The sequence below is a fragment of the Heteronotia binoei genome, chromosome 4 (assembly GCF_032191835.1).
Source record: "Heteronotia binoei isolate CCM8104 ecotype False Entrance Well chromosome 4, APGP_CSIRO_Hbin_v1, whole genome shotgun sequence".
NCBI lineage: Eukaryota > Metazoa > Chordata > Lepidosauria > Squamata > Gekkonidae > Heteronotia > Heteronotia binoei.
The window spans coordinates 166,333,842-166,348,248 of NC_083226.1; the positions used below are offsets into that span (position 1 = coordinate 166,333,842).

The 14,407-nt window shown below is 44.4% G+C and overlaps 1 protein-coding gene across 1 annotated transcript in view; it reads right to left on the reverse strand.

The window, feature by feature from the left end:
* Positions 1–1,691: 1,691 nt before the first annotated feature.
* ME2 (malic enzyme 2) overlaps positions 1,692–14,407 on the reverse strand; it is a 54,202-nt gene continuing 41,486 nt past the window's right edge. The window contains exons 13-16 of the mRNA XM_060236170.1: positions 14,114–14,216; positions 6,988–7,058; positions 5,439–5,537; positions 1,692–2,841 (exon numbers count right to left, since the gene is read on the reverse strand). Coding sequence (XP_060092153.1) covers positions 2,677–2,841; positions 5,439–5,537; positions 6,988–7,058; positions 14,114–14,216 — 438 coding nt within the window. The 3' untranslated portion in view covers positions 1,692–2,676. The remainder of the gene's footprint in view (positions 2,842–5,438; positions 5,538–6,987; positions 7,059–14,113; positions 14,217–14,407) is intronic.

Here is a 14,407-nt window from a genome sequence, read left to right on the forward strand (position 1 = left end):
GCATATCCTGTCGCGTGTTTAACGCACGTGCTTCGCTCCAAAATCAGACGGCAATTATTAGAAAGCTATTTCCAAAGTCTCTCGAACAGCATGTCTGATTTTGCAGAGCTAATTATGTCTTGTTAAAACACAGCAGCTAGGCTCCTTTCAGACCCAACTGTGGACCCCAGGAGGGGATCTTGCTTCTTAAAAACATAAACCTGGAAAATCGCTTTTTAAAAATGCTCCAGACACACAGGATACTGCAAGCTGCTTCTGTACCATACATAAAGTCTTGACAGCAAGCAGCTATTAAGCTATCCCTGATACTAAACGACCAGGGCTTTTTTGTAGCAGGAACTCCTTTGCATATTAGGCCACACCCCACTGATGTAGCCAATCCTTCTGGAGCTCACAGGAGGTCCTGTACTAAGAGCCCTGTAAGCTCTTGCATGGCCTAATATGCAAAGGAGTCCCTGCTACAAAAAAGAAAAAGGCCCCACTAAAGATAAATGCGGTATAGAAATTGCCCACTGAAATCCTCTTTCCCCCCCACCCCCATGAAATCCATGAGACTTCATCTCAAGAACAAAATCTTCTCCTTGTGCAACCCCCATTCCTTATGGAGAATCTCTCAGAGAAGTTCCAACTCAGTGGTTCTTTTTGTGTTTTGTTCCTTTGGCCAATGCGAAAAAACTGCCTCTTTATTCCCAAGCATGTGACCATCTTGAATGAGAGAAGCAACACAAAAAGAGGGAAGGCGGGGCTGGGAGAAGGAGTCAGCACACAACCAAACCACGGCAGAGCCAAAACGCCAATAAGAAAAGAACTCTGATCTCAGTTCTACTCAAAACGAGAAACGGCAAGAGAAGAAAAGCCTCTATTGCGCTTGGGCCACTCTGTTACATGCACGACTCGCTCAATGCCCGATTTATTTCCTCCTGTGTAAAAGAAATGTTCAAGCAGCAAACCCCAGCAAGTTTCCCTGAGACTGTACAGGAGCCCACAGCTGTCAAAAAACCCATCTGCAAAAGAAACAGGTTCTACATACAAAGCACTGCTAAGTGGCAAAAGAAGGGTGGCACAGATTTGCAGGGGGAAATGAACTGACACAAACCAACTTGTTCAACTGATGCAGTGTGGCAGCACAACGGTGCATATAAACCATGCTCCAATGCTTGCCGGCGTGGTGCACACCTGATGTGGATCTCTGCATCAGCGTCAAGGTTTGGTCTGATGCTGGGTAAGCCCAAATAAAACAGGAGTGCCCCTGACAATCATTCCAACCATGCTGTGGACGTGACAGCGAAAGGTGTGTGGAAACAGCTGCCACCTTCCCGTCAAGAAGACATTACAGCCTCTCTGCTTACGACAGGTATTTCTTGGTAATGTCAACTATAACAGACGTAAGGCCAGTCACACTTCAGTATTTCATGGCATATTTTTGTTATGCGTTTTAGCCATATGCGCCTCTGTTTGCATTTTGCTGCCGTCTCCTTTGAGTTTTCTTTTTTTGGGGGGGGGGGGAGAATGTGAAATATCAACAACACGGTTAATACAATCCACCCAGGACTGAGCCCACTTTTCCAACTGTGGCCGATTCAGGCAGCGGCGTAGATCCGCCGTTAATTCCTAGCACTGCAGAACTTTTCAAACCGATGCCACGTTCACAGTTTCCCTGGAGGGAGAGCCACTTTCCCTCCAACATTTAAGGTTTATTTCTCCAAGAGAAGTGCTTTTCGTTTTCCAGGAATAGCTGCGTTTTCTAAAAGACCTGGTCGGCTACCGTTTTAAATAAGCAACTGTACAATAAAGAACTTTGACAGATGAAGAGTGGCTCCGATCCAAAGGTCCAAGGAGAGCGTCCAAGGCAGGATTTGGCATGAACCAACTTCCTCATTTACAGGACTGAAGAACAGAAATGCCAAGGGGGGATGACCTCCCATGGCAGCAGAAACAACAGAGTTGAGGGTGTGCACCGAAGCCCCCGAAACCGAAGCTAAGGATTGCAACGATGCAGAACAACAGTTTTAAATGGCAAAGTAAGTAAAAAACCCAAACAAACCAAAACCACCAGCCGCAGTGCACCTTCTTGCTTGTGGGGCAGGTGGGATAAATAGAGGAAAGGTTCACATAACCAAAGTCACACAGTGACAGTTTCAAGTTCAGACCCAACCGTCAGTTTGGCTATCTGCGTTCTGGCTACCTCAACCCAACCACACCCTTCTCCCCAAAATGCCAATTTTTTCTACACACACAGACGTAGATGTGGATGGAATGCATTCTTCAAAATCCGATGTAAATACACAACCCGCCGTCCATAACCCGAAGGGACACAATCCAGAAAAGGCACCTCCGTTTTGATTTTGCCAAGCCGTATAAAATGAGGCCTAAGATGAGATGTCGAGAAAGATCCCCTGCGTGTGGTTCAACTGCCTTTGAAGCAAGGGTTGTAGTATCGAACTTCAAAGTATATAAAGCAACTTTCTGCATTGAATTAGTCCATCTGTGGGAACCCAGGTCTTTCCTGTCAGGCAAAATCCACACGTTGAGAAACCGGAGGGGTGGTCACACTGGGCGTTTAGGAGAAAAATGGAAGAACAATAAGCTAGGAGTCTTATGATCCGGAAACTGGTCGAGGAAGGGGGTTCCCTGCGGAATTCAAGTGCTACCTGAGGAATCCGTCTGGAGGCAAAGTCACTGCATCTTGGGTGGGTATGATATAGACGCAGGCCAGTCGTACAAATCAGGCAAGAAGGATTCGTATTCACTGGTCCAGACGTTGGACCGGATGTACTGGTTCTTGTCCTTGGGCTCAGGATAATGGAAAGCCATGTGGTTGGCATACAAATACTCCATAACCTGAAGGAGCGGCGGGGGAGAAAAGATAGTCAATTATTGTTTGGCTCATCCCTTGGGGATTAAAAAGACAAAGCCAGAACTAGATCAAAAACACACACACATCTTTTTCTTTTCCTGAAAAAAAAAAGGCACAGATTTCCTCGCAGGATCAAACCAACATCCACCTCATTGAGCATTCTGTTTGCAATGGCTGAACACCTTAGAGGGTCAAGGTTAGACACAAGGGAAATCGCCATGCGGTGGCTAGGGTGTACACTGGGGGGCAGGGAGAGCTGGGTTCAAATTCCCCGCTTCCTGGGTGGCCTCAGGCCAGTCATTCTCTCTCAACCTAACCCCACCCCCCTCACAGAGCGGGCATGAGGATACCACGTATAAGGGGAGGATCCCGGTGTGCTGCCTGGAGATCCCTGAACAAAGGGCACGATAAAAAGGTACTCAAATAAATAAATCATCCCAGGATCTTCTTAAAATGAATTACAGCCATACAGGGCTGTGTTATGGGAGGGACTTAGCCAGGGCTTTTTTTGTAGCAGGAACTCCTTTGCCTATTAGGCCACACCCCCTGATGTAGCCAATCCTCCAAGAGCTTACAGAAGGCCCTGTGAGAAGAGCCCTGTAAGGAATTCTAGCAGGACCTCCTTTGCCTATTAGGCCACACCCCCTGATGTAGCCAATCCTCCAAGAGCTTACAGAAGGCCCTGTACGAAGAGCCCTGTAAGGAATTCTAGCAGGACCTCCTTTGCCTATTAGGCCACACCCCCTGATGTAGCCAATCCTCCAAGAGCTTACAGAAGGCCCTGTACTAAGTGCCCGGAAAGCTCTTGGAGGATTGGCTACATAAGAAGGGTGTGGCCTAATATACAAAAAAAAAAGCCCTGGATTTAGCTCCTCTCCAGTTTTATTAGCCAGTAGCAGTCCCCTATGCTGTCCTTTGCCTTGAAAACGGAACTATGATGGTGTGGGGAAGGGGGGGGGGTCATTTAAACCAACACCTTTCCTGGTGCCCCTCAAGTGTTGTTATAAAGTGGGGGAGGCTTTTGCCAAGCAGGAGTTTGGTCCCTGGAGATCCAATGGACTCTGCAGATTACAGTAGCATTGTTTTGGCATTGTTTCATTCTCTCACACATTCCTGTTTCTGAGTGCATTTTTTGAATGATTCCTTTTGTCCCCTGTACTCAGGGACTGTTTTTGTAGCAGGAACTCCTTTGCATTTTAGGGTACACCCCCCCTGATGTAGCCTGTCATGATCTGGGCTGTGCCTTCGAGGCCTGTAGGTCCAGGAAAGCCTGAGTGGTAGTAGTGGGAAGGTTAGGAAGGGCCTACAACTCCCAGAAGCCTTGTAAGGTTTTGCCGCCATTTTGGGGCAATCAGAGAAAAGGAGGGCTTGAATAAAAGGCCTGGGAGACAGAAGCCCCGGTTCTTTTCCTAGGAGGCGGAGCTGAGGAAGGGTTACTGCAGGGAGGAGACCCTTGCCCTAAGAGGAAGGGTGAGTAGGCCCAGGTCTGACTGAGACAGTCTAGGGACAGTAAGCCCAGATGCAGTGGCCTAGGGCATTTGTTTATTTTCCCTTCATCCCTTTTACTGTTTAATGCACCTTGTTTGTTTATATTGCACTGACTGATCTTTTAAATAAACTTTTTTGTCTGTTGTTCACTCTGCCTGGTCCACACGCCTATTATTTGGCCTCAGCTAAAGGAGGTCTGAAGGGCTTGGGAGGGTACCCTGCACCTTCTCAAGGAGGGCCCTTAAGCCAGAGTGGTGGCAGCAATTGGTAATACCCCTCTGAGTCGTGACATAGCCAATCCTCCTGGAGCTTACAGTGGGCCCTGTACTAAAAGCCCTGTAAGCTCTTGGAAGATTGGCTACATCAGGGGGGTGTGGCCTAATAGGCAAAGGAGTTCCTACTACAAAAAAAAAAAGCCCTGTCCGGAGGTATGCTGCCTCTCTAGTAGGGTTGCCAAGTCCCTCGCAGCCTCTGGCGGGAGACTTTATTCGCGCATGTGAAGCGTGATGTCACCCGGATGTGACATCATCACGCTGGCGATGTCGCGTGGTGGCCACTCTAGGTGTTTCCGGGAAAACTCTATGGTTTTCCTGGATGCTCTAGCCATTTGGGAGGGGAAAACTCTATGATACCTATTGTACCATAGAGTTTTCCCCCCCAAATGGCTAGAGCATCTGGGAAAAACCACAGTTTCCCTGGAAACGCCTAGAATGGCCGCCGTGCAACGTCACCGGCGTGATGACGTCACTTCCAGGTGACATCATCATGCCAGCGACATCAGGGGAGGTTCCCCCCGCTGGCCCAATGTGGGCTGGCGGGTTGGGAACCTCCCGGGCAGGGGAAGCCCCGCCTGGACTGGGGGCTTGGAAGCCCTACTCTCTAGGCAGAAGGTTCCCCTGAGGTAGCCTGGCTATTCACTAAATCCTCCCCAAGCAACTAGAGCAAAATGTTCATGCTTATTCCATGGAAGCATTACTGATTACTAAAATAACTGAATGTCCCTCCCCCTTCAGCCCCTGCTATTAAGATGACTGCGGATGGGATGAACATCTTTTAGGACACTTCTCCATTTCCCTGTGAAGTGCACACTTACTTTAACAGCAATTTTAATGGAAACCTCTCTGATGTTGCTGAGCCGTGGGTACAGCCTTCCCTGGGCCAGATCGACCTCACTCAGCTGCTCAGTCAACGTCTTGAAATGCAAAGAAAACAGTATTTTAAAAGACAGCATACACACAGGGACATGGCTATGTATTTTCCACAGTAGCTGCATGCAAAGTCTGACCTCCTAGGTTATAAGAACATAAGAAGAGCCCTCCTGGATCAGACTAGTGGTCCATCTAGTCCATAATGTGTCTCACAAACTGACCAACCAGTTCCTCTGGAGGGCCAATAACAGGGCATAGAGGCTGAGGCCTTCATAAGAACATCCGAAGAGCCCTGCTGGATCAGGTCAGTGGTCCATCTAGTCCAGCATCCTGTCTCACACAGTGGACAACCAGTTCCTCTGGAGGGCCAACAACAGGACAGAGAGACCAAAGCTCTCTGAATTCCCAGCTTTCGCTTAAAAGTCTCTAGCCCATAAGTTGGAAAGGCATATTGCTATAATAAAAAGGGGCAAGACTGGGGTTTTTTTTTTTTAAAAAAAATGAAAACTAGGAAATCAGAGAACCCAATATCCAGACTGTTATAACACTACAATGAAAGTTAGTTTGGTGTATCGGTTAAGTGCATGGACTCTTATCTGGGAGAACTGAGTTTGATTCCCCACTCCTCCCCTCGCAGCTACTGGAATGGCCTTGGGTCAGTCATAGCTCTTGTAGAGCTGTCCTTGAAAAGGTAGCTTCTGGGAGAGCTCTCTCAGCCCCACTTACCTCACAGGGTGTCTGTTGTTGGAGGGGAGGGAAGGTAAAGGAGATTGTGAGCCACTCTGAGATTCAGAGTCTAGGGCAGGATGTAAATCCAATATCTATATACTTAATTGTGAGTTTTTTTTAAAAAATGCTGTCTTGTGGCAAAGGGGAAAATGCTGGCAAGGGGGATGGGGCAGGGAAAACCGTGCTGCTGTGGATTGGATTGTACCCATGGGTACCATTCTGGCTTTGTTGTGCTCTATCACAGATCCAGGAAAGATTGCAGAAAAGAGGAGGAAAACCCCCCCTGAGGTATGGGGAAGCACCTCAACACTCTGGGAAGTTGGGGTGGGGGTGGGGGTTTGTAGAATCATTGTTTCCCCATAGCATCTAAGTTGGAGAACCTGTGACTACATGACCAAGAAAGGCCTCTGCATATGAAGACAATGCATAAGAACATAAGAGAAGCCATGTTGGATCAGGCCAACGGCCCATCCAGTCCAACACTGTGTCACACAGTGGCCAAAAAACCCAGGTGCCATCAGGAGGTTCACCAGTGGGGCCAGGGCACTAGAAGCCCTTCCACTTTGCCCCCTCCCCAAGCACCAAGAATACAGAGCATCACTGCCCCAGACAGAGAGTTCCAATGATAGGCTGTGGCTAATAGCCACTGATGGACCTCTGCTCCATACACTTATCCAATCCCCTCTTGAAGCTGACTATACTTGTAGCCGCTGCCACCACATACAGCCCTTTCACCCCCACACATCCCTACATAAAACCACTGACCTTTGCAGCTTCCAGGAACACTTTGTCACTAATGTGTCGGACACCACTGAGCACAACCGCAAGAGCGACACCTGGAATGCAAATTACACTTTTAAACAGGTTACGGCAACAACGACAAGAAGTCACCTCCACCAGTTTGGCAGCCGGAAGTATCACACTCCTTCCCCCATGATATTCTCCCCCTCCATTCAGATAAACAGAAGTGGGTTCCAGATGGAATCAAGCCGGAAGTCTCCCTAGAATTGGAGTGTCAAACATGCAGCCTGGGGGCCGAATCAGGCCCCTGAAGGGCTCCTATCAGGTCCCCGAGCAACTGGCTCTTGTATGCTTCCTTGCCCACCCCCCCTCTTGCTTCCTTCTGCATCACAGCTTGCTTTGCAAGGCTTGCTCAATCACACAGGAGCTACAGACCAAAACCTCTATTTTGTTCATTGGCTGAGGATCTTCCCTTGGAGAGGAAGGGGGGGGAAGGCAGAGATTATTTTTCCAGGCTCTCTCAATCACACAGCAGAGCTATTGAGCCAAGCCTCCCTCCCTTCTATTGGCTGAGGCTCCTTCTCCTCATCCCTTGGGGAAGGAAGGAAAGATCCACAGCTTCCTTTGCCCAGTTCCCTGGATCCCATGGGAGAAATACAAAGAAGGCACCTTTCAGACCTACAAGTGCTAATGTTTTAAGCCTGTTTTAAATTAAAAAAAAAAAAATCTTTAGTCATGTTTTGTTTGTGTCCTTTTAAAAGTTTATATCTCTGCTACCTAATCTTAAATAGGTACACACTTGGGACAGCCCAACAAAGTCTAATTTATGTGAGATCCTGCCCTCATAACAAATGAGTTCGACAACCCTGCCCTCGAAGAATGACTAAACTGCGGCTATTGCACTTCGGTCGCATGATGAGAAGACAAGAGCCACAGGAAAAGACAATCGCGTTAGAAGTTGGGAGTCCAGAAACACCTTTAAGTCCAACAAAGTTTTTATTTAGAATGTAAGCTTTCGTGTGCTAAAAGCAACAAAATGTGGTACAGACAACGAAATGTGGTACAGCGAGCAGTGCTACATATAGCTGGTGGGTAGTGGTTAGATTGAGGAAGAATCGCATCGCACTGCTACAGCACCAACCCCAAATCAGACTTTTCCCTGCAGCCACTGTGGCCGGACCTGCCTGTCCCACATTGGTCTTGTCAGCCACCAGCGAGCCTGCAGCAGACGTGGACTACTGCACCTTTCTTAAATCTTCGTTCGCGAAGTCAAGCCGAGAGAGAGTGGTTAAGCATGCAAAATAATATAAAGTTAGAATCCAACGGCAAGACAGTGAAATTAACAAATGAAAAGAATAACAGTTGGGTCTGGATAGTATTAAATCGAGGTAGAAAACATCAGAAGGGAATAACTTATACTTGTCCAGACCCAGTTGTTATTCTTTCCATTTGTTAATTTCACTATTTTGCCATTGGATTCTCCAGACTTTGGAAATTCTGATTTAAAAAAAAAAAAAAATTACAGTGATGTCTATTTGGTATTTCGGTCCAAATGGTATTTCTTTTTGCTTGTGTTGACTTTTGGGTAATGATTCTCTGTTATATTTTTGATACTTTAATAAAATCATTTTTTTAAAATGTTAGAAGTTGACGGCAGCAGGGAAAGAGGGAGACTCAACACAAGGTGGGTTGACTCAGCGAAGGAAGCCCCCCCCCCCCCATCTTTCACATTTCCTGGTAAAGGGGAAACCTCTGTTCAAACGAATTACAAAGACTTTCTGACTCCAATGGTAACAAGAGAAAAAAAAATACTTACAAAAGTAGAAGCACATCTTACATGACATAGTCATGTATAGAGATGTGAAGGCCTGGAAAAAACCCGGAAAAATTCGGGGGGGGGGGGGGAGGGGACAGTTTTTTTCCTGAAGCCTTTGATTTTTTCCAAAAAAATGGAAAAATTGAAAAGAAAAAAAAAATTGATTATGGAATGTTTTATTTTAACATGATGAATAAAATATTTTAAGACAAGGTGTTCAAATATTTTCCAAATCATTTCTTAAAAATATGTATGGTATCGGATTATTCTAATTTCTGTGCACTGAGGACAAGCAAGTCCTAGGTCATGCCCATTCATTGAAACTTAGTCCTACACTCCCTTCTATACACCCCCTTCAATTCTTTTTATGAGAATGAGGTTTTTTTTAATTTTTTATTTAATACTGTAGAGAGGAAATATGAATAATTGTTACTTCTGGATTTTTAAAAATTATTTTGTGGAGGTTTTTTTGTCTGTTCCACAAAAACTAGTAAACAGTTCAGGAGATTGTTGCTCCATTTGTTACAATTACAAATAAATATTATTTAAAAAGTAAATTCTGTTTGTAATAATTGTTTGGATACACTATATTTTTAATATGCTAGTTGTGATAATTTCATGCCAAGTAAATTTGTCCATAGTCATATTTTATGTCTTTCAATCTGGAAAAGAAAAAAAAGTGATGATGTAGCATTTTTTCCAATTTTTTCAAAAATTTATCTTTTTTTCCAGAAAAAAACTGGGTTTTTTTCCGAGCTTCAAAATTTTCGGAAATTTTACATCTCTAGTCATGTAGGTGCATTTAACTTATCATGAACAGAACAAAACTGGAGTCCAGTGGCATCTTTAAGACCAACACAGTTTAATTCCGGGTATAAGCTTTCGTGACCATGCACACTTCCTATAAATGTTCCCTCTAAGCTGCAGGGTCTTGTGAGCAATAATTCTACTTTGTGAGCTACTGGCGTTGAAGCTGTGAGCTGCTGCATAAATTAGTGTGCTCTGGGGTCCTCCTTCCTGAGCTAAGACAAAAAAAAAATGTGTGAGCTGGAGGCTAAACATCTGTGAGCTAGCTCACGCTAACTCAGCTTAGAGGGAACACTGCTTCTTATTGTATCGTATATAAAAAAGGTAGTCCCCTGTGCAAGCACCAGTCGTTTCTGACTCTGGGGTGACGTTGCTTTCACAACATTTTCACGGCATTTTATTATTATTTTTTTTGAAAAGAATTTTACTTTTATTTAAGAAAAGAAAAGCATTACATCCACAAAAGAAAAAGAAAAGTAAACACATAAAGCAACATATAACTTAGTCAGTAACTAAGCCACAAACAAAATACATACATCATCCTCCCATTACCAAACAACCACAACAAATACCCAGCCAAACACACTGGGAGACGGAGAGGTTTCGACAAGGTAAAAAATATTCAGTTATAATTTCACAATTATTTCATTCATATTTTAGTATAAAAACACAATGTTAATGTCAAAGCCTTTGCTTCTTGACTAGAAGAAATTATTCTCATTGATCAATAATTGTATCATATTTCAATATAGTTACTCCAAATCAAATCCTTTACTTTTAACCCATTTGTAATCAGGGTTCCATTCCTCCTGACACTTTTGCACATTGCCATTTCTTAATCCTGTAGACATTAAATCGGCCTCTGCAGTTTCCAATAATCTGTTTATGAATTCATCTCTGTTCGGGGTTTTGTCACTTTTCCAATACTTAGCATATAATATTCTAGCTATTGTAATGATGTACATCAGCAATTTCAGCTTTGTTATGGGCATTTTCTGCCTACAGATATTTAAAAGATATAATTCCGGCACATGAGTAACTTGTGTTTCCAAGATTTTTTGGGTCCAAATGTTAATTTGTGTCCAATACTTTCTAGCGGACTTGCATTGCCACCATATATGATATAAAGATCCTTTAACTTCTCGACACTTCCAACACTTATTGGAATATGTAGGGTAGATTTTGGCCAGTCTGTCAGGTGTAAGATACCACCTATATACCATTTTGTATAGATTTTCTTTGAGATCTGCTGGTCTTATCAACTTTAAGTTCTGTTTCCATAGTTTTTCCCATTCCTCCAAATCTATATTGTAGCCAAAATCTTTAAGCCAGCGAATCCATGCTTCCTTCACCGTTTCATCGCACATCTTGATTTGAAGCAGCCAGTCATACACTTTAGAGATTATCTTCTGCTTGGATTCTAAGATAAGGTCTAACTCAATTTGTGTGTTCACAAAGCCTTTTTCTTTATCTGCTCGGAATCTTGATCTCAATTGGCATTGGAGCCACCAATTTAACTTAACAATCTCTTCTTCAATCAATTCATTTTTATCGTTCAACAGGTATGCGTAGTCCTGTGGGCTGTCCCAATTATACAAATTAGGATGGGTCAAGGCTTCTATCGGAGATATCCACTTGGGAGTATAAGAATACTGTAACTTAATTTCACTCCAAATCTTGTACAAGGATCTTCTTATTTCATGTCTGAGAAAGCGGCCAGTTTTTATGGGGGCATGATACCACATATAATTATGCCAACCTTCTCCCAAACCAGCACCTTCAATGATCAAGAGTCTCTTATTATCCAGCTTGCACCAATCTCTCAACCATGCCATACCACTAGCTTTATAGTATAAGTTCCAATCTGGGAGGGCTAGGCCCCCTCTTAGTTTACTGTCCTGTAAAACTTTCAATTTGATTCTGGCCTTCTTGCCCTGCCAGATAAAAGTCTTGGTCATGGTATTAAGTTGTTGAAAAAATGTTTTGGGTACCGTGATTGGTATTGTCTGAAACAAAAATAAGATTCTCGGAAGAATGTTCATCTTAATTGTGGCAATCCTGCCCAAGAGTGAAATCTGAAGATCTTTCCAGTTAGTTATGTCATGACGAATTTGTTTCAATATTTTTTCATAATTGTCTCTATATAAGGTCTTTAAGTCATTTGTGAGATAAATTCCCAGATATTTAATCTTCTTTTCATGTTTAAATCCTGACAATTCTTCTAATAATTGAATCTGGTCTTCCGTCATGTTTTTTGATAAGATTTTAGTCTTGGCAACATTCAATTTAAAACCTGAAACTTCACCAAATTCTCTTATTTTTTGCTTCAGAAGAGCTATCGAGGAGACAGGTTGTTCCAAAATAAATACCAAATCGTCCGCAAACGCCAAAGTCTTCAACTCTATATCATTTATTCTTATGCCTTGGATTTGAGTATCCTCTCTAATCTTCTTAATCAACGGTTCCAACGTCAAAATAAAGAGTAAAGGAGAAAGAGGACAACCCTGTCTCGTACCTTGTTCAATTTCTATTGGATCTGTCATTATTCCATTAAAACTTACTTTTGCTGTTTGCCTTGAATACACCGCACCAACCATTCTAATGTACTTTTCACCGCAACCAATTGCAGCCAATATGGCTTTGATAAAATTCCAATTGACATTGTCAAAGGCCTTTTCTGCATCTACCAAAATGGCAGCGAATTCTTTATCCGGATGCTCCTTATAATATTCAATTGCGTTCAACAAGAGTCTCACGTTCTGATTCATTAACCTTCCTGGAACAAAACCAGTTTGATCTTCATGGATCAGACTCGGGATTACTTTCTTCAACCTGTTTGAGAGTATCGCTGCAAAAATCTTATAGTCGCTATTCAAGAGTGAAATTGGTCTATAATTTTTAACTTCTGTTGGATCAGTACCTTCTTTATGAATGAGTGTAATTAAAGCTTCTTTCCAGGAGTCCGGAATCACACCTGTATTGTAAGCTTCTTCAATCACCCTCTTGAAGGCATTTTAACGGGGTGGTTTGCCATTGCCTTCCACAGTCATCTACACTTTCCCCCCAGCAAGCTGGGGACTCATTTTACCGACCTCAGAAGGATGGAAGGCTGAGTCAACCTTGAGCCGACTACTTGAACCCAGTTTCTGCCGGGATCGAACTCAGGTCATAAGCAGAGAGTTTCGACTGCAGTACTGTAGCTTTACTACTCTGCGCCATGGGACTACCTATTGTATCTTATACCCAGGATTAAACTTTGCCGGTTTTAAAGTTGCCGCTGGACTCAGACTTTGTTCTGTTGCTTCAGACTAACACAGCTATCCTGAGCCAGTTTGGTGTAGTGGTTAAGTGTGCGGACTCTAATCTGGGAGAACCGAGTTTGATTCCCCACTCCTCCACTTGCAGCTGCTGGCATGGCCTTGGGTCAGCCATAGCTCTGGCAGAGGTTGTCCTTGAAAGGGCAGCTGCTGTGAGAGCCCTCTCCAGCCCCACCCACCTCACAGGGTGTCTGTTGTGGGGGAGGAAGGTAAAGGAGTTTGTGAGCCACTCTGAGACTCTTCGGAGTGGAGGGCGGGATATAAGTCCAATATCTTCTTCTTCTTCTTCTTCACCTAAATCGAATACTGTGAACAGATTAACTTCAAAAAGATTTAACTTGTTAACTTGCTATAGCTCCAAGTCCAGGAAAGAGAGAGGAACAGGGGTCCTATATAAGATGAAACCAGAAGGCAAGCAATGACCCAAAAGGCTCAACGTCTAACCCAGGGGTGTCACTCATTTGTTATGAGGGCCAAATCTGACATAAATGAGACCTTGTCTGGCTGGGCCATGTTGGGTTGGGCTGGGCCATGGATGTACCTATTTATGATTAGGTAGCAAAGACATAAACTATATAAAGGACACAAAGACAATTAAAAAAAACCCCTTAAAACATCCTTAAAACATTAGCACTTATTGGTCTTAAAGGTGCTTTCTTTGCATTTCTCCCATGGGATCCAGGGAACTGGGCAAACGAGGCCTCAGCCATTAGAAGAAAGAGAGGCTTGGCTCAGTAGCTCTGCTGTGCCTGGCAAAGCAAGCTCTCCCTCCCCCCTTCCTCCCCAAGGGAGGAGCCTCAGCCAATGGAAAAAAAAATAGAGGTTTTGCTCTGTAACTCCTGTGCTATTGAGCAAGCCTGGCATAGCAAGCTGTGATGCGGAAGGAAGCAAGAGAGAGGGAGAAGGAAGCAGATGACAGCCCGTTCCTCGGGGGCCTGATAGGAGCGCTCCGGGGGCCTGATTCACCCCCCCGGGCCGCATGTTTGACCCCCTAGTCTAACCGATGGAGGGGGAGGGGAGACCGCCAAGTGTACCCCAGTAAGAGAATTCTCTTAACTCTTTCCCTCCCAGATCCTCTTGCATGCAGAGTTACAATATCCAACAAAAGGCACCTTCAAATAAGGTCTCTGGCTCCTTACAGGCTGAAACAGTTCTCAGTCGCCTAGTTTTAGATCCCCAGGAAAGAAATAAGGTGGCTTTTAGCTCTTACCTGGAAATATGTAAGCATTGTTTCCCTGGCCTGGTTTGAAGACTCGGCCGTCACTCAGCTTCACTGGCCCAAACGGACTGCCACTAGCAAAAAGGCAACGCCCCTGTTACACGGGAAGAGGGGAAAGGACATCTTCAGAAGTCGTTTCTTCAAGCATACACACTGCAAGCTTTACTGTGGCTCAGTCGCAGAGCATCTGCTTGGCATGCAGAAGGCCCCAGGTTCAATCCCCGGTACCTCCAGTTCAAAGGATCAAGCAGTAGGAGACGTGAAAGATCTCCACTTGAGACCCTG